The 23,681-nt window shown below is 38.5% G+C and overlaps 4 protein-coding genes across 4 annotated transcripts; all 4 read left to right on the top strand.

The window, feature by feature from the left end:
- Positions 1-1,285: 1,285 nt before the first annotated feature.
- polr2i (RNA polymerase II subunit I) lies at positions 1,286-8,831 on the top strand. Its single transcript, XM_040009236.1, has 6 exons — positions 1,286-1,464; positions 1,619-1,673; positions 5,048-5,121; positions 6,788-6,862; positions 8,028-8,079; positions 8,503-8,831. The coding sequence occupies exons 1-6, from the start codon at positions 1,403-1,405 to the stop codon at positions 8,563-8,565; spliced, it is 381 nt and encodes a 126-aa protein (XP_039865170.1). The 5' UTR covers positions 1,286-1,402; the 3' UTR covers positions 8,566-8,831.
- Positions 8,832-8,948: 117 nt separating this feature from the next.
- Positions 8,949-13,397, top strand: pglyrp5 (peptidoglycan recognition protein 5). The gene is made up of 4 exons (XM_040009235.1): positions 8,949-10,259; positions 10,365-10,560; positions 10,646-10,764; positions 11,010-13,397. Exons 1-4 carry the CDS (start codon positions 10,247-10,249, stop codon positions 11,183-11,185), a joined length of 504 nt encoding a protein of 167 aa, XP_039865169.1. The 5' UTR covers positions 8,949-10,246; the 3' UTR covers positions 11,186-13,397.
- Positions 13,398-14,853: 1,456 nt separating this feature from the next.
- foxg1c (forkhead box G1c) lies at positions 14,854-17,659 on the top strand. Its single transcript, XM_040009234.1, has one exon. It carries the CDS (start codon positions 15,614-15,616, stop codon positions 16,808-16,810), a length of 1,197 nt encoding a protein of 398 aa, XP_039865168.1. The 5' UTR covers positions 14,854-15,613; the 3' UTR covers positions 16,811-17,659.
- Positions 17,660-20,950: 3,291 nt separating this feature from the next.
- Positions 20,951-23,177, top strand: snrpd2 (small nuclear ribonucleoprotein D2 polypeptide). Its single transcript, XM_040009472.1, has 3 exons — positions 20,951-21,082; positions 21,935-22,114; positions 22,838-23,177. Coding segments are annotated over exons 1-3 (357 nt in total). The 5' UTR covers positions 20,951-21,080; the 3' UTR covers positions 23,013-23,177.
- Positions 23,178-23,681: the final 504 nt, after the last annotated feature.

Below are 23,681 nucleotides of genomic sequence, written 5' to 3' on the forward strand. Positions count from 1 at the left end.
CTGTCAATTTGAATTAGGGTCTCATTGCTATGCTTGCAACAAAATGCACACAGATATTAAAATAATTTGATTAGGTTGTGCAAAATAAAATGTCTAAACGTTTTATGTGTTTTATATTTGCGCAACTATATTTTTTTAAATGGAACATTTATTGAATCTTCTGACAATTTAAAAGTCCTATTTGCTACATCCGGCATTTTTTAAGCAATTTATAGCTTAAAATGTATTATGCAATTTATCTGTGCTTACAGGAGGAAAAGGTTACACTGATTATGTAAAAGTCTAAAAAACACATTTAAAAACTTTTTTAAAAACTGTATGTATCAAATATGTTACACGAGGCAATAATGGGTTAATAACATTGTAATAATAGCTCTGTTTTCTTCAAGTGTCCAACAAGACATGGCAGTGCTAATTGGCTGCGCACAATATCAGGGCCATCTGTGTGCCTGACGATAATGACTGACTTAACCAAGGTTAATTCGGATTAGTGACATTAGTGTCAAAATGTCAATTAGATTTTGACTGGGTTTGTCTTTATATTACACGGAGCTAGTACCACACAGATGAGGACCAAAATAACATGAAGACCAGTCATTTAAGCCAATGCGACATGAATCTTGAAGGTTTGAATAGGATTGGTTATGAACAATATGGAGTTTGGGTTTTCTGTGTTTTTATGATGACTGGTCTGTGTGAAAGCTGTTCTTACCACAGGCTGTTTAAAGAGATAGATGTAGTGACTATGAGTTTACGCACTCAATTTGTGGGTTGCTATTTAAAAACTTCGAGTCTAGCATCATTGTCGTCAACTTTTTGTCGTTGCTTTGCTTTGTTTCTTAGACACTAGTTACCAAATTTGGAGGAGAGGGTGGAATTGCTTGGTGACAACACACACTTGCACAATACAAAACAAAAACATTAGAGCAATTCTTTTTTTCTTTTTTTTAGTTCAGTTCAACTTTCTTTATATACTGCAGCACCAAATCACAACAACATTCACCCCGAGGTGCTTTATATTGTAAGGTAAACACACTACGATAATGCAACAATAACCAGAAGGAGTGAAAATGTGTGATGTTTTTAAAATAAGTCTACTGGGTTCACTCATCTAACCTAGACACATGCAAAATTAAGTAAGCAATTTAAACCCTTCGCTTGTACATGCATTGCTTCACTTCTGTGCATCTTTTGACTAATACAACAGGTCTGCAAATGTGTATCAGTGCCTATTCTGTCCTCCAGCCATTTGTAGGCGCTATTTGGAAAAAAGGCAGAGCCAAAATCGTTTACGCATGCGCATATGGTCTGTTTTTAAACTTGAGGAGTGAGGCGGTAGACATTAACAACATTTGAAATTAATTGAGTTCATTACTTTTGTACACAATAAACCGTTTCTCTGATGGATTTAGACGGTGGGACGTACGAGCCGGGATTTGTTGGCATACGGTTTTGTCAAGAATGGTGGGCGTTTGTCTGTTTTAGAGGACGTATACGTTGACGTAACCGGCTAGCTAAGATAAGCTAGACGCACATTAACATAATATTGTATGAACTGAAGGAATACGTAAGCATAATTGAAATGAAAACCCATTTACCACTTGGCTTTGTCTTCCAGTAACAACATGTTGTATCCTAAAGAAGACAAGGAGAACCGCATCCTGCTGTATGCCGTAAGTTTGTGCTCCTCACGTGTGTGTTAACCAATAAGTATTAGTGCTACTTTCTTTTAAGTTGGCTAATCCACGATACAGCAACACTCTTCTAACAGTCCGGATTATAAAACGAATGGTTAAAATTACAGCTTTAGTTTTAATTTTCCATAGTTTGCTTATTTTACACCCCTTATGTTACAATCGGTGAATACAATCAGAGTTTATAGCACATTAAAAACTAGTTGACCAAAGTGCTGTAGACGCTATACAATGAATATATATGTGTGTGTGTGTGTGTGTGTGTGTGTGTGTGTGTGTGTAAAAGCATCACTCACTTAGAGATGAAAGGGAAAGGAACCTTTCTGTCATGGTCAATAGTAGTGAGTGGAAAGATGTATGAAAATATGCTTTATCAGTTTGTTTGTAATCATCCCAAACCAATGCAATTACAGATTTTACACAGAATAATCTCAACCATGGACATAGTTTCAACCCCAGTCTTTTGCTTGAAATGCAAGGCAGAAATTAGTACCCTAACTCATTGTGTTTGGTGTTGTCATAAGCTGCAGACGTACTGGTCTAGTGTATGATTAGAAGTGAAAAATACATCGAGGCTGAAAACAGAGTATCTTATGTTCATATCATGTTCAAAAGTCCAATGTTTTGTAAAACTTTGGAACCCTGTTTGATCTACTTGAAAACTGATGTCTACGATCTTGGTGTTGGGATTTTTTTTCTAAAGGTTGTGATAATGCTGGGCTGATTATTGCATATTATTGTTGCAGTTGCTGGTGTTTTATGTGAGACTAAACTAAATTAAATAATTTGATATATTACAAAATATAAGAAATAGCTCTAATATATACAAATAGCTTAATTATAAAAATCCAGAATATTACAGAATACAGAATTACCGAATATTAAATGCTGCAAAACAGCTGTAAAACTTTATTATTTTCACTGTAGAGGATGTAACTATTGCACGGTGTACTGTACATTAGTTGGAGGAGTTGTACAGGCAGGAGTGATTTCCTCTAGGGCTGGGTATCGTCACTGATTTCTAGAATGGATTCGATTCCGATTCACAAGGTCCCAATTCGATTCAATTTGATTCGATTCAATTTAAATCTGGGAAATTTTGCCTCAGACAGTCAGAAATATTATAATTCAGATCAGTACATTTACATATTTTTGTATCTAAAAAAAGGAAGCTGACACTCGCAAGACTTTATCAAAGGTGTAAGCGTCACAGCAGATGCCTTTGTGTCAAAGTAGCTGAAGATAAAACGCAGAAAAACATGAAGGTGATTTTCCTGGCCTGGGATTTTATAAAAATATTCTGCAGTACATCAAAAACGAAAGAAAACCATTAATCAACTTATGAACATTACCTCTGGAGTTACAGCGGTTTTATTACAGACACAGCTAAGCGTTTTGCATTTTGCATAATTTTAAAAAGTTTGCATTTGTTCAGAAGCCTATTGAACAGCAGAAATGAGGCTTTCTTTTCGGAAGTAAGTAAAAGGGAAAAAAACAGTGGCCAACAGCGCTGTAAACAACGGTAGACTTGTGCATAACAAGCAAGCGAATAATGCAGAAAACAGATTTTTAGACGGGAAACTAATTTTGAAGTACAGAGAGAAAGCGAGAGAGGGAGAGCTGTGCATGAAGTGTGGTGGAAGCAAAAACAGCAAAAATCAGAGGGAATTCATGACGATGTTTTTGTGAAGCGTAGTTTGGATCTTCTTTTGCTGCTGGTTCAGTCAATAATGTTTGGAGAGAGATAAAACTAACAGCTTTAGAATCAGCGCAAAAAGGGCGTAAACACAAAGCGCGGACCCGCCGAAACATCAGAATCAACGAGCTGTCGGCTTTCAGCTCGTGTCCGTGTCCGTGCCGTCGGGTGAGAAAGGCGACATCTCACTGATTCTGATCCGTCGGCGGGTCCGCGCTTTGTGTTTACATCTTTGTGCAGAATCCGTGTTCCTGCTCTCAGTTACTGTTTTAGCTGTTTGGTGGTTGTTGAAATTTAGTGAGGTTTAACCTGAGATTCTGGTGTTTCGGGCAAAATAAATTTATATTAAAAAAATCGGTTCAGGATTTTAATGAATCAATATCACGTTATCCAAGCTAGAATCGATTTTAATCGATAAATCGATTATCAAAACCCACCCCTAATTTCCTCTGTTGTTCAGTGGTGCATTTGGGTAATCTCAGTCTCTAACTAAACATTCTCCTGTTACTGGCCATGTCATGGAGTGGGTGCCAGGTATTGTTCAGCACTGGGAAACAGTAAATATAATTGGGTTGAAACAAAAAAAAAAAAAAACAACGTCATGTGGAGGGAGGTACGCCTTCACCTTACCAAGGAGCCCTCATTGAAAAAGGCTTGTCTTAACAGCAGATCTAAAAGCACAGTCAAATATCACACCAAGATTCCTTGCAACCAGGTGATAGTAAAAAGCTCAAAGACTGATGGAGCTCTCCTTTCCATCTTAATGATTGGGATGCCCAAAAAAAAAAAAAAAAATTAAATTCTGGTTCGTTTTTGTTTTTTGACAAGTTTATCTCCATCTATGATTGAACATCACTTAGACAGTACTACCAGAGCCCGAATACAAGCTAGTTATCTGCAAAGCAATGAAAGTCGATGCTGTACTTTTTAAAAATGGGTTCCAAAAAAAGAAATGTATAATGAAATGGGACCTAATACAGAACCTTAAGGTACCCCAAGTGGTTACATAGATGATAAATACTAACCTAAGTGGACAGAGAAACTCCGGACTGACAAATAGTTATTTAAGACAGCGGTCACCAACCTTTTCTGCACCACAGACCGGTTTAATATCAGACAATATTTTCACAGATCGGCCTTTAAGGTGTTGCGGATAAATACAACAAATAAAATGACACAAAAGCTGGGTTATTTTGTAAATATAATAATAAATGCAGATTTACTGTGTAATTGTGTAACTTCATTAGCAGCGTCCTCCTGAAATGGGCCAACAACATTGAGAGTAACGTCCTCCTCGCTGCCCCTTAATGCTCTCTGGTCGCTATGGTAACGTGTAAATATTGCTTTCAAAATAAGACACACAATTACAACACGGGAAAAGATCTGAGGAAACCAAGTTAACGATAAAAATCCTGAAAACCCTAAATTTCACACCCGAGCCTCAATTCTCGCGGCCCGATAATAAACGACTCCAAACGACCTCTGATTTAAGACATACATTTTATTGTAATGTATTGTATAAAACGTTGTAAAACCATATGTAATGGAAGAGTTTAAAGGAAGATTGTTGTGATACAAGAAGAGTACCACAATAAGTCTGTAATTATTGTACTGAATGTCCTGCTCTTTAACAAAAAAATATCTTGATCTCAAACAGTGCAGGAACTGTGACTACCAACAAGAGGCAGACAACAGCTGTATCTACGTCAATAAAATCACCCATGAGGTTGAGTAAGTAACCACAATACAACATAAATTAGCAAATGTTTTATTTCTTCAATTTGAATAATTCGTCATTTTCCATTGCAGACTGAGTCACACATTAAAGTGGGCGATAACTTCCTATTCAATCACTGCAGCACTTCTGAAAGCAACCAAAACTGTTATGACATCTAGGGTTAAATGCGCTGTGTAGACCCATTCAGCCACACAGATTTGATTGATTTCTCCAAATATGTACAAAAGATTTTCTGTGTACAATTTCAGACAGTACAAAGCAGTGTTTTTATGTGTACTCACACATACTGAATGGTAGTGGTGCAACGGATCACGGTTGATCCGAAATCCGAACCGATCCCACTCCACGGTTTGGTACGCACGTGATCCGAAGATTCGAAAAAGAAAAAAAAAAGTATGTGTATGGTGCGCATGGTCAGTCTGTCAAGCGGTAGTTATGGCCAGCGCTAGCGGTCCAAGTAGCGGAGCAGAAGAGTTTGTGGCATTTAAGCAGCCCTTTGCTGCCCAGTCCGACCGGGCTAAAGCTATTACTAACGCTAATGGGGGTTTTTAGCTGCAGACGGGAGGCCGTCGTCTGTTGTGCAAAACAAGGGGTTTAAACTGTGATGAACGTGCTTGAGCCACGCTATGATATCTCGTTGCGCATCCACTTCAGTGACAAGATCGTTCCAAGCATGTATGAGCAGGAGAAGTTTAAAGTTATGGCTGAACTGTCCCAGGCATCTTCTGTTGCTCAAACTACAAATGGGTGGAGCTCCAGGGCAACGGAAAGCCACGTGACCGTGACCGCTCGTTATATCACAGCAGAGTGGTAGATACAAAGCCCTGTACTGCCCTATAGATTACATTAGATTAGATGAAACTTTATTTATCCCTCGGATGGGTTCCTCCGGGAAATTCAGTTTCCAGTAGCACAGCACCGACAGAAGTTGCAGAATGTGAGCAGAAATATACCATATATACACATTTATAAATACAGAGAATACAAAAGGGATAAATAGGAATTAGAATACAAGGGAACGGCACATTTTAAGTATTGTGAGTCTATTACACCGTTGGATATTAACAAAAACTATTGCACGGTGAAAAGGCACTACAGCTACTTGTTCCCCCCTCCTCTGTCCCCATTTCCCCTCCAGCGAGGAGTTAAACAGTTTGTTGGCGTGTGGGACAAAGGACTTTTTAAGTCTGCTGGTCCTTGACTTTGGGAGAAGCAACCTGTTACTGAACAGACTCCTCTGGTTGTTTATGGCTGTGTGCAGAGGATGCAGAGGCTGCCCAGCATGGTCCATAATGTTCATATTGCACCTTAATTTGTTTTTATATAAGTGCGTGGAATGAGTCTTCAGTTGAATGTTTTTTAATAGGCAAAATATATTTAAATAAGTAAATGGCGAGTCGAATTTTTGTCTTTTTTTTTCTATTTTTGCTGATCCGAAAATTGATCCGATCCGTGACTTTAAAACCATGATCCGATCCGAACCGTGAGATTTTTGATCCGTTGCACCACTACTGAATGGCTAATCTTTAGGAAAAAATATTAGCATTTTTTGCATGTGGGCTTCCTTTTGTAGTGCGCACAGTACTAGAATTTTAGATTGCATTCATAGGTCATGTCAGTCGATGAGCTCTAAACCTCATGCTTTCATTTTTTTCCCAGTGAACTCACACAAATCATCGCTGATGTATCTCAGGACCCAACACTGCCAAGAACAGAAGACCACCCCTGCCCTAAGTAAGTTTTACCATACCTACTGACCTCCCTCAGCGCCCATGCTTCACCTCCTGTTGATGTTTTTAAGGGTATTTTGGGTCATTATCCTCTTCCGTTGTGAAGTGCTGTCCAATCAGTTTTTCAGGATTCAGCTGAATCTGAGCAGAGACTATAGCCTTGTTTGCTTAATCAATAAATTGCAGTGATCCAGTTCCACTAGCAGCTTTACATGCCCATGCCATAACACTGCCTCCACCATGTTTGACAAATAATGTGATATACTTCAGGTCATGAGCTACTACTTTTCTCTTCCCGTCATTCTGGTACAAATTCATTTTGGTTTCATGTGTCCAGATATTTTTTTTCCCTGATGTGAGTGGGCTCTTTTAGAGCGTGTGGCAAAATCTAATCTGGCTTTTTGCTTTTTGAGTGTAATCAGACATTTAGACCATTTTGTGGAACCTCTGTATTTACATTCATGATAATAATCTCATGATCTTCCACTTTAGTTCTGACTGTATAATTGACCACCTGGCTGCAAATATGCTTGTCCAATTTTGGAGTAATTATGTTTTGTTGTTGTTTGTGTTTTTTTAAAGGTCTGTATTTCCTAAGTGCTTCTACTGCAAAATATTTATTAAAAGGCATCATGATTTGTAAAACTGCATTGTTACCCATACACTTTTTAAGTAGCAAGTGAAATGTGTAGTTCTAAAAATAAGTGCAGAGTCAATAATTACTGACACAGCATACTTGCTTATTTAAGCAGCAGAGAGTTGTTTAATCTGCATGTCTTGAAACTGATTGGTGCACATAGTCATCAATCAGTGAGACTAACTGAGCATATGGTCATGCAAAACGGATAGAGCGTAGATTACATCACTGGGGTCTCAGCGTAAAAGCATTATATTTAACCACATCCCTGCTCTCGTGTGTCTACATTTTATAATTACTTTATGTCTCCTTGAGGCACACTAACATACTATATATCAAGTGATTATTTAGACGGTCACCGTAGACAGAGGAAATCTGGATAAAGGTTCAGCCTGCCCTGAAATAAACTGTTGGTGGTCATTGTAGGTTTCCACAAGCCATTTCAACTTTAATGGACTGTGGAATGAGATGTTGTGGCTCTGATGGTGGTAACACTTTTATAACGTTTTTCTTTCACCGTTTCTCTTCTCAGATGTGGTCACAAGGAGGCGGTGTTCTTCCAGTCTCACAGTATGAAGGCTGAGGTAATTGCAACCTTTGCTTTCTCTATATCTGCACAAGCTGCAATTGCCCTACGAATAAAAGACTGAAACATTATACCCGACTGTTAAATAGCTGTTTTTCAATAAAGGCTGCCTATATGCGCGCATATATATATATATATATATATATATATATATATATATATACGCGCATATAGGTAGGAGACAGAGAGAGAGATTGATTTTTATGGATAGGTAAACAATTGGCAACTGTTTTAATCAACTTCAATATATATAAAAAAATCTTTCCCCATGTCAAATATAAAAAAACAAAGCTAATACATTCTTCTTAGCCCCTGCTTTTCAGAAGGCACCACATTATTAATCCAGAATATGTATTTGAGAGAGGTATTTATTAAAATCGTTTGTTTTGACTGACACATTTTTGTGTGTTTCCCCACACAGGATGCTATGCGACTGTACTACGTGTGCACGGCGCCTCACTGTGGACACCGGTGGACAGAGTGAAGCCTTCTGATAATAAAGAGGTCTAGCACTTGCTTCTATGCTGTTGCTGTCAGCACTCGTACATTATCAATCTGGGTCTGTGTCTACAGTGAATGCATTTGGCTTTATAAAATAGCAGCATTGCTGACCCCTCTGTTATTGTTGTATGGACACTCATATCTGTCACCATGTTGTGAATATAATGTCATCAGTTTTGCTGTTGTGCTTTTTTTTAGCGCTTGTCATTTTCAAATGTGTATTGTTAGATTAAAACATGTTTTCAAATATCTCTTGAGTCTTAATAATTGTGAAACTCTTCATGCACTCCATCTCTGAGTGACACCCTACATTTTGAGAATCTTTTGTATAATAATAATAGTTATTTTGTTACATAATTAAGGTTATATCAAGACTAAGTAACACATAAATGTAAAACCAGGATACAACAGGAGTCTGAGTCACTCAATCAGTATTTCTGGGTTTTTTGAGAAGAGCAAGAATCAGTGATCAGATAATGCTCCTAAATATTTTTAACTATAGGCCGGGAAACCTCGCCAACTCGCACACAAGTTCACCTTCAAATCAAACTAACTGACTTCCAAGTAGAGAAGTCGGTATAGATATTCACTTCCTGTTTCCAGCCTAGACTGTTAATGATTAGTGGGGGTTAAAACCATGAAACACAAGACTGGTTGTGTGTTTTCCTTTGAGTCACAACAGCTGAAAATTTAGACCACAAATCACATGTAACCAGTGCACATCCCCAATATTCACAAAATGTCTTGAGACTGTAGCTGACTCATTCGCTTAATGCTGAACATATTGACAGCAGAGATGAGCCAAATAAATGTACAGTCGGCAACTTTAATAAGAATTTGATAATGTAATCTACACGTCTTGTTATTTGGTTACAAACTCCATGTGGTTTTACCCATTATGTTATGTGTGTGTGTATTAAGTGTGTTCATCTTTGGTAGTGATGAAAACCTTTGATTTCTGTCCACAGTCTTGTTGTTGACAGAAATCCTAGGTTTCTGTTGTTGTTTTAAAGTAATTAAAGATAAATGCTGTACAATCATTCCACCCTGGAAAAAGAACAGTTCAAAGAAGTCATTCAAATCCCCAAAATTCCCATGAAATTCATGGCAAGTTTTGGATTTAGAGGGTAATTTGCAATGAGTGGATACAAACTTCAGACCCGAGCTGTAGCTACAGGTCTGCTCTCAGTCCAACTGGGAAATATGCATCTAATACATTACATTAACAAGTAAACGTGAGTAATTTTTGATGAGTCAAGTCAGTTTCTTAAAGCACCAGTGACACTTCATGGACTTTCTCAGTTTTCAGACTACTCCTAAATTTGAAGATCATGACACGGCTTGTCTTTTTTCCTCCGTGCTACTGATTTTGTAATGTTAGTTAGTAGTTATGCCTGATGCGTGTGAAAAATCAGAGGTTTTCTCTAGCTGTGCAACATTCAGGAAATACTGTGTTGTACTTCCTTCTTTTTTAAGCACGTATATTCCAGACATCTTGTTGGGCAACTGTAAATTATTGCTCGGCTGGTAAAACTAGTGGGAAAATAACTCATGCTCATTAAGTACATAATAGGTGTACTTCCCAAAACCACACCCCTTGAAACAGGCTCTTTGATAAAGGAGCTGCACTACTTGCCACGAGTTAGTCTGCTTTGTGGGACGCCATGGACCGACAAGGTATGGAAACAGACAGCTTTGCACTAAGGATGGTTTCTGGTTTACTAATTAGATTTTCTTTTTTGAATGCTGAGTATCAATTTGGTTGATTTCAATCTGTTTCAGTGAGCATTGTTTCAAGGCAAGAGTGGGGAGCAGCCGCTGCCAAACAAACCAAGGCTCTGAAAGGACCTGCCCGAAGAGTTGTTATACACCACACTGCCTACCCAAGCTGCAAAGGCCTGGCTGAGTGCAAAGCCAGCCTTGTCAGTATTCAGAGATACCACATGAAAGACAGAAAGTTTGATGATATTGGATACAAGTGAGTTCCTCTGTTAGTGCACAAGAACTGTGTGCAAATGTTTGGTTTTGTTATCAAAGCTTACCTGTACTTCTTCAATGTTTAGTTTTCTTGTTGCTGGAGATGGGACTGTGTTCGAGGGTCGTGGCTGGGGTGTGATGGGCGCACATGCCAAGGACCACAACAGTGACTCACTGGGAATTGCCTTCATGGGGAATTTCAACAGTAAGCACTCCTTATTTTGTGTGCATCATATTCAAGAGCATGTTGTTCAGGGTGTAGACATAAAATGATAAGGCTGGGCCTGTGTGTGCAATACAAACGTTAATCTTTATTTAGTAACCGCACCTTGTATCATAGGAAAAGATCATAAAAGCAGGGTAATTTTAATACAACAAGCACACACACACATTGGATATTGCACATTATTCTCCATATAATGATAAAGCTACTTCTTGTTTTCATTGCAGATGAGACGCCGAGTGAAAAAGCAGTCGTTGCGGTGAAACAGCTGCTGCAGTCTGGAGTTTCCGCAGGATTTCTACAGCCTGGGTTTGACCTGTATGGACACAGAGATCTGGGAAACACAGAGTGTCCAGGAGAAAAGCTTTACGCCGCACTGCCACGACTGAGGAGCACGTCGTGAACCTCGCAGACGATTTGTCAGTGTTTTGAGGGGAAATTGCACCCCTTCCTTAAATTGCACACAGACCCCATGACCAGCTTCTGTGAAGTAAGCAAGGTGTTAGGAGGAAGAAGCTTTCTAGATCCGACACTAATGCTCAGGTTTCTTTTTTCCTCGTCACATTATATGCATATTATTTGCACATTATTATATTTTTTATTATCTGTTAGCAGGAAGAGTCTGTTTTCACAGCCTGTCAGAGCTTTCTTTTACAGCAGAGGGAGCCGTTGCATGGGATGAGAATAACGCAGGCTTTATCTGTTTAGAAGTGCAACTGGAAACTCAATGATTAATTGGTTAAGAATTGACAAAAAGTCTTATAATTTAAAAACTATGATTCTTATAATTGCTGTGTGATGTCAACATATAGAAAGCACCGTAAAGATTTCAAATATTGTGTCACATTTGTTGCATCTTCGAGATCAGCAGACTAATCTGAAGATCAAAGTAAAAGAAAATTCTATATAGAGCTATTTAAAACTTAGTGCTGACAACATATAGGCATATAGGGAATAATATATGGGGATTCTAAGTTATTGTGGACCTCTGACCTCTTCTACAAGGTCAAATTTTTATAAAATGTCTTGTATCTTTAAAGTTGTACTTAAAATTCTGCTGCCTTTGTTTGTATTGGCAACAATCAGGAAATAACTCAGGTGTATGGGGATTCGAAATATCACATTATAGTTTGGCTTTTAAATTTAACATCCGCCTTTCTTTTATGCTGACCTCAGAAATGTGTTTTATATTTAAAGAGAGAATTGAGACAAAGACAATGAGCTTCCTAGTTAGTTAGAAATATATTGTAGTATCCTATTATATAATAAGTTATTCATGTCCCATTATTTACAAATCAGTACCTATTATTCATTATCTACTTCTCCAAAATGTAATGTAAATGTATAATCAAAGTAAACATCTGTCAAATTTCTCTTCACTAATTTTTTCTTAAAGGACGTTTAAAAAGAATACAATAAAAACACAATATTGTTCCTTTAAAAGTTAAAAACACACAAACTGAGCTGTCTTGGCAGAGGTTTGCAGTCTCAGAGTGCTTCTTTTTATTACTCGATTCATTGTTTGTTTGATTTTTTTTTTTTACGTATGCGAGGAATTTTCTCTTTTTCTCTATCACAAACACCACACAGGGTGAAGGTTTTTTTTAGTATGTAGTTAGAAGAGTTAATGATAATGATATTATCACAATATCTGTAAGAAATTCCAAGAAGCTACTTGTCTAAGCTATCTTTTAGTTTGTTTATTGAGTGTTTTGTTTCATTTTTGGCAAACAGATTAAAGTTAAAATAACAGTTGCAGAAGCCCGTGAGACTGTCTGTAGCCATAACTGTGCAAAAAGAACAACTACACCTCAAGGTAATGTAAACTAAAGGTGAACAAGACCAAACATCTGCCACTCAGGTGAAATAATCACTTGCAAGAGGCAGAAAAAAGAACGTTTGTGTGCGAGACCACGGGCTCACAAAAATAGAATATGTGTATTATTAAAATAATAGAGTTTTTTATCACAGTTAGCTATGCTGGCATATCGCAGCAACACTTGTTAAACCGCAGAATAATTATTAAGTATATTATTGAACAACAAACAATCTTTACAAGTCCTGTTTTCTCATGCAAATGTCCTTCAAATATCTCTGCAAAAAACACTGTAAACAACACAAGATATGGAATCAAGGGCATTGTAAGTGCTGAAACAACAATGCATGCTTTCTGCAGTGCCAGAAACATTCCCAACAAGTGCTCACTTGTGCAGCACACAGATTATGGAGGAGGGCCCTATCAAACAGGCTAAATGGCAAAGGTATTAGACTGTATGACTAATACTTGTCTTCATGACTAATATATAGTAGACTTTATTGTTGTCAATGATCAGTGTAACTGAACAAGATGCTAGGGCACAGCTACAGTGAAAGTTCAATGTGTTCAGACAGGGAAGTGCTGTGTAAGTTCTAATAGATTCATCAAATTAAATGGATTTCTTTCTTCTGTGAGAAGGATTTGAAACAATAATCCAACCAAGAAGCATGTATATTATTCTTTTATTATTATTACCTTGTCATTGTCAGAACAGATATTAGATATCACTGCACTGGCTATACATGAATCTTTTTAAACGTTTGTTGAGCAATAAACTTAATAAACTAAGTCAAAGTAACACAAAGGCATTGAGTTTGTGTGTCACCCCTTCCAAGTGGTGAAAAAACGGATATTAGATATTAAATTATAAAACCTGATATGAATTTGCAATCTCTGTGTGTGTGTGTGTGTGTGTGTGTGTGTGTGTGTGTGTGTGTGTGTGTGTGTGTGTGTGTGTGTGTGTGTGTGTGTGTGTGTGTGTGATGACCTTTTGTTCACTCCTGCTGCTGTTTGTAGAATAGAAAATAACACAAGGCTATAACTCATCGCCCCTTAGGCCCTGCTTCACTTTCTTGTGGTTGAAGGAGTGCCCACATCACTCAGGAACCTCACGTGAACTTATCGTTTGTACCGGTGTGATATGGAGAGGTGAAGGCCTTTCAGACGATAAAACAAGCAGGAAAAACTCATATCCCTGTCTTACATTCATTTACACCAGATCTATTTCATCTCCTTTCTGATGGAAAGGCATCATAGCAGAAACAGTTATTGGCAGGATTTATTGACAGTCACATATTTAGAGTGAAGAAAAGCAATCTGACTTCTGCTTGGAGAGGAGAGCACAATGTAAAATATGATGATGTGGTTTTCTTTAAATGATCTATTCCTTCTTAAGTAGGAATACATACATCTGGCACTGCAGTAACATGCAAGTAGGGCACGTGAACTTGATGTATCGTGCCAAAGTAAGCAGGCTCAGCTTAATTCTAACTTAAATGCATTTAAACCAGGATGGTGTAGGTGCCTTAAAAACAAGTGAACTCTGAGAATGAGTTTATGAGCAGCCTAATGAATTTATATCATTAGGAGTGCTTGTACACACTATTAACATTACATGTTTCGTCATTTCCATACCCCACAGGCTTCATTGCTACAGGACACTGCTTTAATTAGGTGCTATTTCAACAACAGCCTAGGTCATTAACGGGGCTGGAACTCATTCGTTGCCACCGGAGTCTCAGTCATGGTGGCCTGTTGCCTGCTGAACTTTAACACTGTTCTCAGCGACATGAACACTCCAAAGCATGTCCACAAAAAATCAAAACCTGGATACGTCATGTCTGAAATGACTGATGCATTATCACTAAAATAATCATTTCAAGCGAAACCTTAACGTGTCGACACATTTATCTGCTTTCTTCATCAGTGGACAACTGTTCAAACTAAGAAAAGTCAAGGTTAGCATTAAGTAGCAAGTAACCTACGCAGAGAGAAAACTCACTGTGAATAATTGTTAGATTTAAGAGAAACATGGATTAAGTCAAATACACTGTTTAATTTGAAGTAAGGAGGCAGTTTTCAGTTACAGAGAATCTCTGGCTACTGTTTATTTAATTTTACCACATTTTTGCCCAGAAATAATAAAAAATTTTGCATCATAAATGCTTGCAACTCAGAGCTGGTTTAAATTACGAAATAACTGGTACGCGTAATAATCTTGCCCTTCATTCTGCGTTTTAGCCTGCTCGTCTTTGGCCCGTTATATACAGGATCATTCGGTCTCTACAGCGTCTTCATTCTCTTGATCGGCATTTTGCCAAATTGGCTCCTATGATGTCGATTAAGGTGCGCAAAGAGAGAAAGCAGAGAAGAAGAAAAACGAGAGAGAAAGATGAGGCCAGCCCAGGGGGTGAGGCGCGTGTGAGAGTGTTGAATTTCATGAGTCACGGAAGTGTTATAATTGCACCCCAGAGTTCACTGATCAGTCACATAGATTGACAGCACATCCATGTCATCCCGGGTTCAAGCCCGCCTTGGCACAGTGTGTTTGGTATCATGGCACATCCTTTCATTCTCAAATTATTATAGATTTTTCTTTGGGGGGGGGAGGTTGATAGGTGCTTATGGGGAAAAACATCACACGAGTCATATTTTAGTGTGTTGCTTTGATTTTACGAATAAAAGGCGTTTAACTCTTCACTGGAATAAATGAATTATCTTTTTACTAAAATAGAACCACTTGACTCAAAGTACGGACACATGCGCACAACACGTCCCAGGATGATTCTCTTTTATGCGCAGTTACAAAGTAAACACCAACTCGAGTAGTTCTGGAGGTAACGAGTCCTGAGCTGCTGTGATCATGCGCATTTGTTGTCACGCTGTCTGGCCCGTGCGTCTTTGGCTCTTTACCACTTTGAGTCGACGCATCTTTGCTCTGTGTGTTCAGCGGTGCGCTCTCCTGTGATCTCCGGACAGCTTTGAGAATTTCGAGAGTGTTTTTTAACCTTTGGGATGGAGATTGAGGATGTGAAAACTTCAAGCCGATTATTCCACAAGTCTTCATTCAGCATCAGCAGCCTGTTGTGGAGACGAGAAGGAGTGATGGGTGACCAGGAGTCTCCTTCTCAGTCCCAGAAAGTGCGCTCTAGCCAGCTTGCAAAAGCCAGCCATGATCAAAACTTTGAAAAGTCAAAAGAATGCGCCAAAGTGGAAACCAAAGCGGGGGCTGTAACTGGGAGACGAGAAGGAAATAAGGAAGAATCGAGGAAAACCGGTGGGGCAGAAGAAAGCGTCAAACCCGAAAAACCGCCTTTTAGTTACAACGCGCTCATCATGATGGCGATCCGCCAAAGTCCCGAACGACGGCTTACGCTCAACGGCATCTATGAGTTCATCATGGAAAACTTTCCGTACTACCGGCAAAACAGACAAGGGTGGCAAAATTCAATCAGGCACAACCTGAGCCTAAACAAGTGTTTCGTGAAAGTGCCGCGCCACTACGACGATCCCGGCAAAGGCAACTACTGGATGCTGGACCCCTGCAGCGAGGACGTCTTCATAGGTGGCACATCGGGAAAACTGCGCCGCAGAGCCGCAGCTGGCTCCAGGACCAAGCTCGGGCTGAAGAGAGGAGGCGGTCGTGTGATGCCCTCGGGCACTGCAACCAGCGTCACTCTGGCCGCAGCCAGTTCGTTTTACTGGCCGGTTCCGCCGTTTCTACCTCTCCAACCGCCGGTGCGCACCCACCTTGGCGCGGGGACATATCTGAGCGCGCACCCTCGCTTCTCCAACCACGCCACGTCAGTGGTCTCACAGCGGGCCCGACTGAGCGCAAACGCTGAGGACGCTGACCGGTTCTTGCAGACGCACCAAGAGATGTCTTACATCGGACTCAGTTGCGCGCAGTCCCGTCGCCACCAGATCGGCGCCGCGTGCACCGCCTTCTCCGCCTCCATCCCCGCGTGCACGCTGCCGCTGACAGACCCGTGCTCTTTTAACATGATCTCCGGACAAGCCAGCTACTTTTACTCTCACCACATACCGTGCGCCGCCACGTTTAGTCAAGAGGAGTGCGGCACCTCCAAGACACCAGCGGCGACGTTTTTACCCAAGAGCGGTCACGCAGACTTCGGAGGATGCTGCGGTGACTTTTCAAATTACTGCCCTCAAGTCAGCCCGAGCCCGTCGTCTTGGAATATAGAGAAATAGATACAGTCCCGACAGCCAGTGTGTGAGATTTGAAACATTGCTGTAGATAGTTTGCTAATTGTTGGAAACAAAAGGCAAAGCCAAAGAATCCCGATGAATGATAAAAATCCTGCAATATTTACCCAAATGTCTGCGTCACAGTGGATGTATCTAAGTAAAAAAAAAAGCGTTAATAGACTTGGATTATTTCTCAGAGTTGCAAAGTTTAAATGACCAAAAAATACATAACGCGTGAACTATAAGTCTTAAAATACTTCCTCTGACAAACACATTTCCGAAAATGAGCAAAAAAAAATGTGTATTTGCGTATAATGTGAATCCTAGGTTATGCGCGGATATGCGCAGATCTTTTTTTTTAATGCAATTAACCTTCACCGAGTTTGCATCTGCTTCTGAAATTGTACTAGAAAAAATATTATCCTTTGTTAACTTTCCTCATCAATGATTTCCCACATGTGTGTTTATTGGTATCAAAAAGTGAAGGGTTTTTCGGCGCATGTCACCAGTTTTGGGTTGAAGGGAGGTGAGAAGAAAACACGATTTTAAACATGAAATAAAATCGAAAGGTATAAAACTCTTGATGAAGGGAATCGTTTTCTCCAGCATGGTATCCAACACATTAAAATATTACTTTGGAAAGGTTCCAGCTTAATTTTAAACGAACGGTGGAACCGGGTTTTTTTTTTTTGTTGTTTGTTTTGTTTTTTTGTTTTTTTAGTCCAGGGACTTTTTAAATTATGAGTTTTCAGTTTGGGTGAAAATGCGATGTGAAAATCATACTTAAACTGCTCATTTGCTGCACTTACTGTCTTCGATTTCGTTAATGTTGCAACCATATATATATTACATTCCCATTTTAATGACCTTACATGTAATTAAACGATAAATAATGCATTTTTAATTGTGTTTTCTTTTAACCTCATTAAAAGCTACTGTTGTTGATTGTTCTTATTTGGCTGTGTTATTAAATGTTTCACCCTGGAGATTTGAGCCCGCACAATAAGAACTATATATAGACTGGATTGAGTGTTTTAAGGAAAGGTTGTGAGGCACAGAGGCCTCTGTGCTCTGAGCCATTCTTTTTTTTTTTTTTTTTTTTTTTTTTTTATGAACAGTTCCACTAAAAAGGTTTCTCGAGGAGATATCGTGTGGAAAAGGTTGTGATGTAACCTCAACAGGTAGACATGGCATTTCCAGTCGCGCAGATCTTATTGATCTGTCTTGTGTTTCAACCTGCGCTGACATCACTGCCTGTTAAACTTTCCCTCACCTCTCCTCGCCGCTGCCCCCTGGAGATATAAATTAATAGATGTATGTGGATGCAGATTAGAGCAGATGTCTCTTTTAAACAAAGGGTTCTTTATCAAAAACATAAATAGAAAGAAAGAAAAAACCTCAGCCCGCCACCTTTCCAAAGCCAGTCACATCCTCAGTCACGTGTGGTTAAAGCAGACCGGGCTGGATCAGGTAACTTCACTGTTGCCAAACTCACCGTCTAGATAGATACAAAAGATAATATTTACACTTTGGCATGAAGGACTGTGGTGTGCAGAGCAGCAAGGGGGGAGTTTAGCTGTGAAGCAACAAGCTTTTGGTGCAAAGTAGACTTTTGTATCCTGAGGCAAGAGTAAGAAGATACTGTTTGCTGTTAGTGTAATAAATAACATGTTTAGTTTGACACCTCTACTAATAACCATAGAGCTATAATTCACCCTGCTACAATAAGGTTTCGCTGGTTTTTGGTGTGCAGGAGGCTGCAGAAATCAGGATGGCCTTTTCAAAATCAATCAGAAGTTTAAAAAAACCTCTTTAGTTATCATCTCTTTCAGTTTTTTAGATACATTTTTTAAAATGTACAACAAAATGTAAAGTGGGAATAACACGTCTGTTTGTTCAGTTTTATTTGGGTGAGAAGGAATAGGCCTTTGAACACCCTCACATATCTGCATTTGTTCTTCTGTTAAAATTAGGTTGGAATTCAGTTGCTGAGCATGAAGCAGTCCATGCCAGACCTTCGACGTCTCCCTCCACATCATTTCTGTTTGGAGAAACAGATCAGCTCTTTAAAGCCACTGAACATTCTGCATCAGTATGTCTCAAAGTGCACCTGTTTGACCAGCTTGTTTCTCCCACGCTGCAAAAGTTTCAGGCTCTGTTTATGCTCCAACATTTTCTGTCAAAAAGAAACCTTGTTACCACAAGCTACCACAAATTCTTATTATTATTATTATTATAAATCAAACAGATTAAACAGATTTTTGTTGTGCACTGAAAAAGAGCTTAAAAACACTTATGGGAAAGGGTGGCTATCACTCTGTTCCTGGCATGTCCTTGTTCAGTGTAAGGTGTTGTATAGGTTCAGTTTCACTCACATTAGACACTCTAAATCCTTTCCAAATGTAGAGTCAATCTGTCATACCCACACCTCTTTGTAACACGCTTTCTGGAGGTGTCCCAACGTGTTCACGTGTTTGAACTCAATCTTCAAAGTGCTGTCAGATATTTCTTTCAGACTAGTAATTCAGTCTGACTATTTCACCATATTTGGGATTTTGGGTAAGAATAATAACCTTCCTGTAAATGAAGTCAAAATAACAAAAGTTGCCACCTTGTGCTGCTTGAGGGAGGTGATGCAAACTTGAGATATTAAGATTTACAGTATGTCCACAATATGTTTTGATAAATCTGCGGGAATTGTAAATCCTTTAAAATCCCGTTCACTTTCTTGTAGGTCTATCTATCCATTTTCTTAGAAAAACAATCCAATTAAATGAATCTTACAGTTACTTTGTGCATCTACATGTCTGTTAAAGTGTATGTTTTACAAATTTTTTGTTCTCAGTGTTCTGTTTGTTTTGAAAGCCAATAAAATTTAGGTTAACAAAAAGGAAACTTTACTTTTTCTATTTAGCTGTTTCATATATTTTCTTCTTGTCTTTTTGGTTAGTTACTGAGTATTTGCCTGCTCTCTTAACTGACCAAAGTCTTTTCAGGCTCCCACAGTTCCGTTTCATGTATATGAGCTCATTTTACACCACAGTTTAGGATGCAAGACTTTTGGCTGAGCTAGGTGTGCTCCATAAAGATGTACCCCAGCAGCGCTCGTAATCGATCCCAGTCAATCACACTCCCCTCCTCAGCAGCACACAGGCTGCCATTATCTGCAGCAAGTGCTTTCGACAGGTAGATCTGCAACCACTGAAACAAGGTGGGTGGGATGGACACCTATAGGCGTCTGTCTGTCTCTTGTCAGAAAGCCAATCTCCCTCTCTCAGACATAGACGTGCTCTTTTTACTCGTTCTTGTTGTACCGAAGAGCAAAACAATGACTTAACTGTTTGAGTCTGCATATCAGTTTGACTGCTCTCTGATTTATTTCCTTTATCCTATAACATCTTCTTAAGAACTCTGAGTTATATTGAGTCCCATGGTGTTAATATTATTTTTATTTTATTTTATTTTATTTTTAATTATTATTAGAGCATGTTGTTTCAGTATTCTTTGCAGAAAAAAACATAAAATTACCACAGTGTAAAATTGCTCTATTCCCTATAATAAGTAAAATAATAAGTAAAATTATGCTTTCAAACTGAAAGACAATTTGAGCATGCTTACATAGGAATTTATCCTGTATTTAATATGTTAACAGCAATGTCAATTTTATATGTATATGCCATATTTTACTACGCATAATCTCATGGGTTTACCATAAAAGTTAAAACCATTGAAAGCTTTATCAACTAATAGAAAGATTTATAGTTTATCCTGTACTCAACTGGGAGCCAATGAAGCGACTTCGGCACTGGAGTAATATGTTTAAATCTTTATGTATGTGTGAGGACTCTTATCAAAGTATGTGATTACCAAAACTGATTATCCAAAAAAAATGTTCTGTCTCTGATTTTCTGGACTAAAAACAAATATTTCTGTCTTACCTCTTAAAATTCAGCAATTAATGTGTCATTAGTTTGTGAACAGGATAGATCACCGGAGTAGAATAATAAAATCATATCTAGTCAGCTTTTAGAAGCAGTCTATTGAATAAAATGTAAAATATAATGCAATTAATGATGGAAACGGTGTGTTTCAGATGGACTTCTTTGTAGCGTTTAGTGAGCCTGTAGTAACCCGGTAGTTGTAGCGGCGTTTTTGAAGCGCCTTCAAACGACCCGGAAGTAGTTTGATCCACGCGAGCCAACGGAATCGTTGCAGAGCGAGCTGAAAACGACCGAATTGTTGCAGAGTGAGCTGAAAACGACCTAAAGAAACCATGTAAGTGTTTGTGATGATCAGCTGCTGTTATGAGAGACTGGTTATTCTTTCAGACACTGAAATCTGCTAATAGCGAGCATTTAAAAGGCTAACATTGTTAGCCTTTCTGCTACCCGGGCCGGTTAGCTTGATGCTTTTTAGACGCTTTCGGAGCTCTGCCTTTTCATAACTAGCTGTGTCACAGATTTGTTGTAGTTATATCAAAGTAGTTCGTACATCTGGTCTTCTTTGTTGTAAAGTTTCAAAATACTGATTCCGAAATCAGACTATAGCGTAAATGCTAGTTTTCTAAATGCTAACAAGAGACAATGTGTGAGCGTGCGTTTTCATGCTGGTAAATAATTGCGACCTGTGGCAGTCTAGTGACGTAAAAAAAATTTTTTTTTAAATAGTTTAGCATAAAGGTCCCCAAACATGTCCCAAAATATGACTCACTGAAGCTTTTAAATGGCGAGGTTTAAGCTTCAGCGTGTTGTCTGATAAATGCATCTCTGTGCCCAATACCTTTTTTTTTTTTTTTACAGGTGTAGTGAGGTACTTTACTTTGTGTACTGTGTACAGTTTAAGTTTTCCACTTAACTTTTGTCAGTAAGTAGTCACACAACAAATAATGAATGAATTTTTGCGAAATGTCATAATAATAAAAAAAACATCAAAATGTATAATCGGGCTATCTGTACCTGAGCTGTGTCAACGCACAAAATTCCCTGTTGTAGGATCAATAGTCTTGTTTTATCTTAGTAACAGAAAACCTCCAATAGTGCTACTTTACTACTTCAAATATGCCATTGTCATTGTCACACTCATTTATTAGGATACTGTTATGATGTTGTCTCATTGTTTCATTTGCAGGAGCCTCTTAACAAAGCCCAAGTCAGAGATGACCCCTGAAGAGCTTCAGAAGCGAGAGGAGGAGGAGTTCAACACCGGCCCCCTCTCAGTCCTCACCCAATCAGTGAAGAACAACACGCAGGTCCTCATAAACTGTCGCAACAATAAGAAGCTGCTCGGAAGAGTTAAGGCTTTTGACAGGTATTGAATCAGACACTTATTTAGCATTTAACAATCTTGAGGGTATAATGTGAGACTTACTTGTTTATATCAGTGTGTTTTTTATCATGTTTCTTTTGTCTGTTTTCTTACATTTAAGCCTTTATTTCATTATTATTGCTAGCCAATGGTGATAACATGCTATCGCGTCACTTTGGTCCCTTTTTAGTATTCACATTTCTTATTTTTCTCCATTGGAGTCACATTTAGCACCTTTACTTTGTTATTAAATATTGCCCTCTCTCAAAGGTAAAAATAACCAAACACATTTAGTTTGTTATTCTTGTATAATGTAGCTGGAACATCATAATCCTCAGGCACATTTGATCATTTTAATTAGCTGGTTTACACACCTAATGAGTGAAAGATCTGCCAGCTGAGTCCCGGAGGAAATGCCAACTCCTATTGGTGTTGCGTCAGAAAAATCTGTTATAGAAATTGAAAACATGCAGAACTACCCACTGGGATAACCCACTGTGAATGAGGTAGCTGCTAAAAAGTACTTTTTGTTTTGTTTTTTCCATTATAGGTGTGATATTTATTTATTATTTCTTCTGATACTGCAAAAGATTTAAAAAAAAAAAAAAAATCACAGAACATGTAAATGCATATGTATGAGTACCTGAGTAAAATCACAGGGCTTTTATTTATGTATGCATTTATTTTCTATAAATTACTAATATTACATCACCACCGGCATTTCAGGCATTGCAACATGGTCTTGGAGAACGTGAAGGAGATGTGGACAGAAGTTCCGAAGAGCGGGAAGGGAAAGAAGAAGTCGAAGCCCGTAAATAAGGACCGCTACATTTCTAAAATGTTCCTCAGGGGGGATTCTGTCATCGTGGTGCTGAGAAATCCTCTGATCACAGGAAAATGAACTCTCTGAACCACTCACCTATTCTTTTTTTTTTTGTTTTTTGTTTTTTTGGGGGGTTTTTTCTTACGCTTCCTCAAGGCAATTGATTGTAGTTGCCGTAACCTTATTTGTTTTGATTTTGATGTTGGATCACTGAATTCACTATTAAGACAGAAAACATGTCATCAAAAATATGTTTCTCCCATTTGACGGTCATTTAAAATGTTAGGCATGAAAGTGACCAATTTTTTTCTTTGTCTGTGGAGCTTTTCTGTCTTTTTCATTTTCATAATAAAAGTGATGAAGAGATGAAAACATTGTGCAGATATTTTTATAGCTTTTAGAGTGTATGTAGTTTACATTACACAAATGTAGACTAGTCTTTATATTATTAATTTTTCTGACAAAACAATGGTTTTATGTTTTCAGATTGTCTGTTTATCCCATTCTCAAGAATTCAATATTTCAGCTTCATCACATTTGGTACATCTATTTATGTTCACTTGGGCTAAAAATCAACATCCCTGACTTCAAAAACCATTTTGGCTCCAACTAAAGAATTAATTTAATAATTACTGCACGCTTTCACACAAACATCTGACTGGGTCTTTAACTTTACCAGTAATTAAAATGATGATGTGATAAACTTGAATAACCATAACATTTACAGTGACATAACGTCTCACCAAC

Source organism: Simochromis diagramma, unplaced genomic scaffold, assembly GCF_900408965.1.
Source record: "Simochromis diagramma unplaced genomic scaffold, fSimDia1.1 OVJJ01000344.1, whole genome shotgun sequence".
NCBI classification, from domain to species: Eukaryota; Metazoa; Chordata; class Actinopteri; order Cichliformes; family Cichlidae; genus Simochromis; species Simochromis diagramma.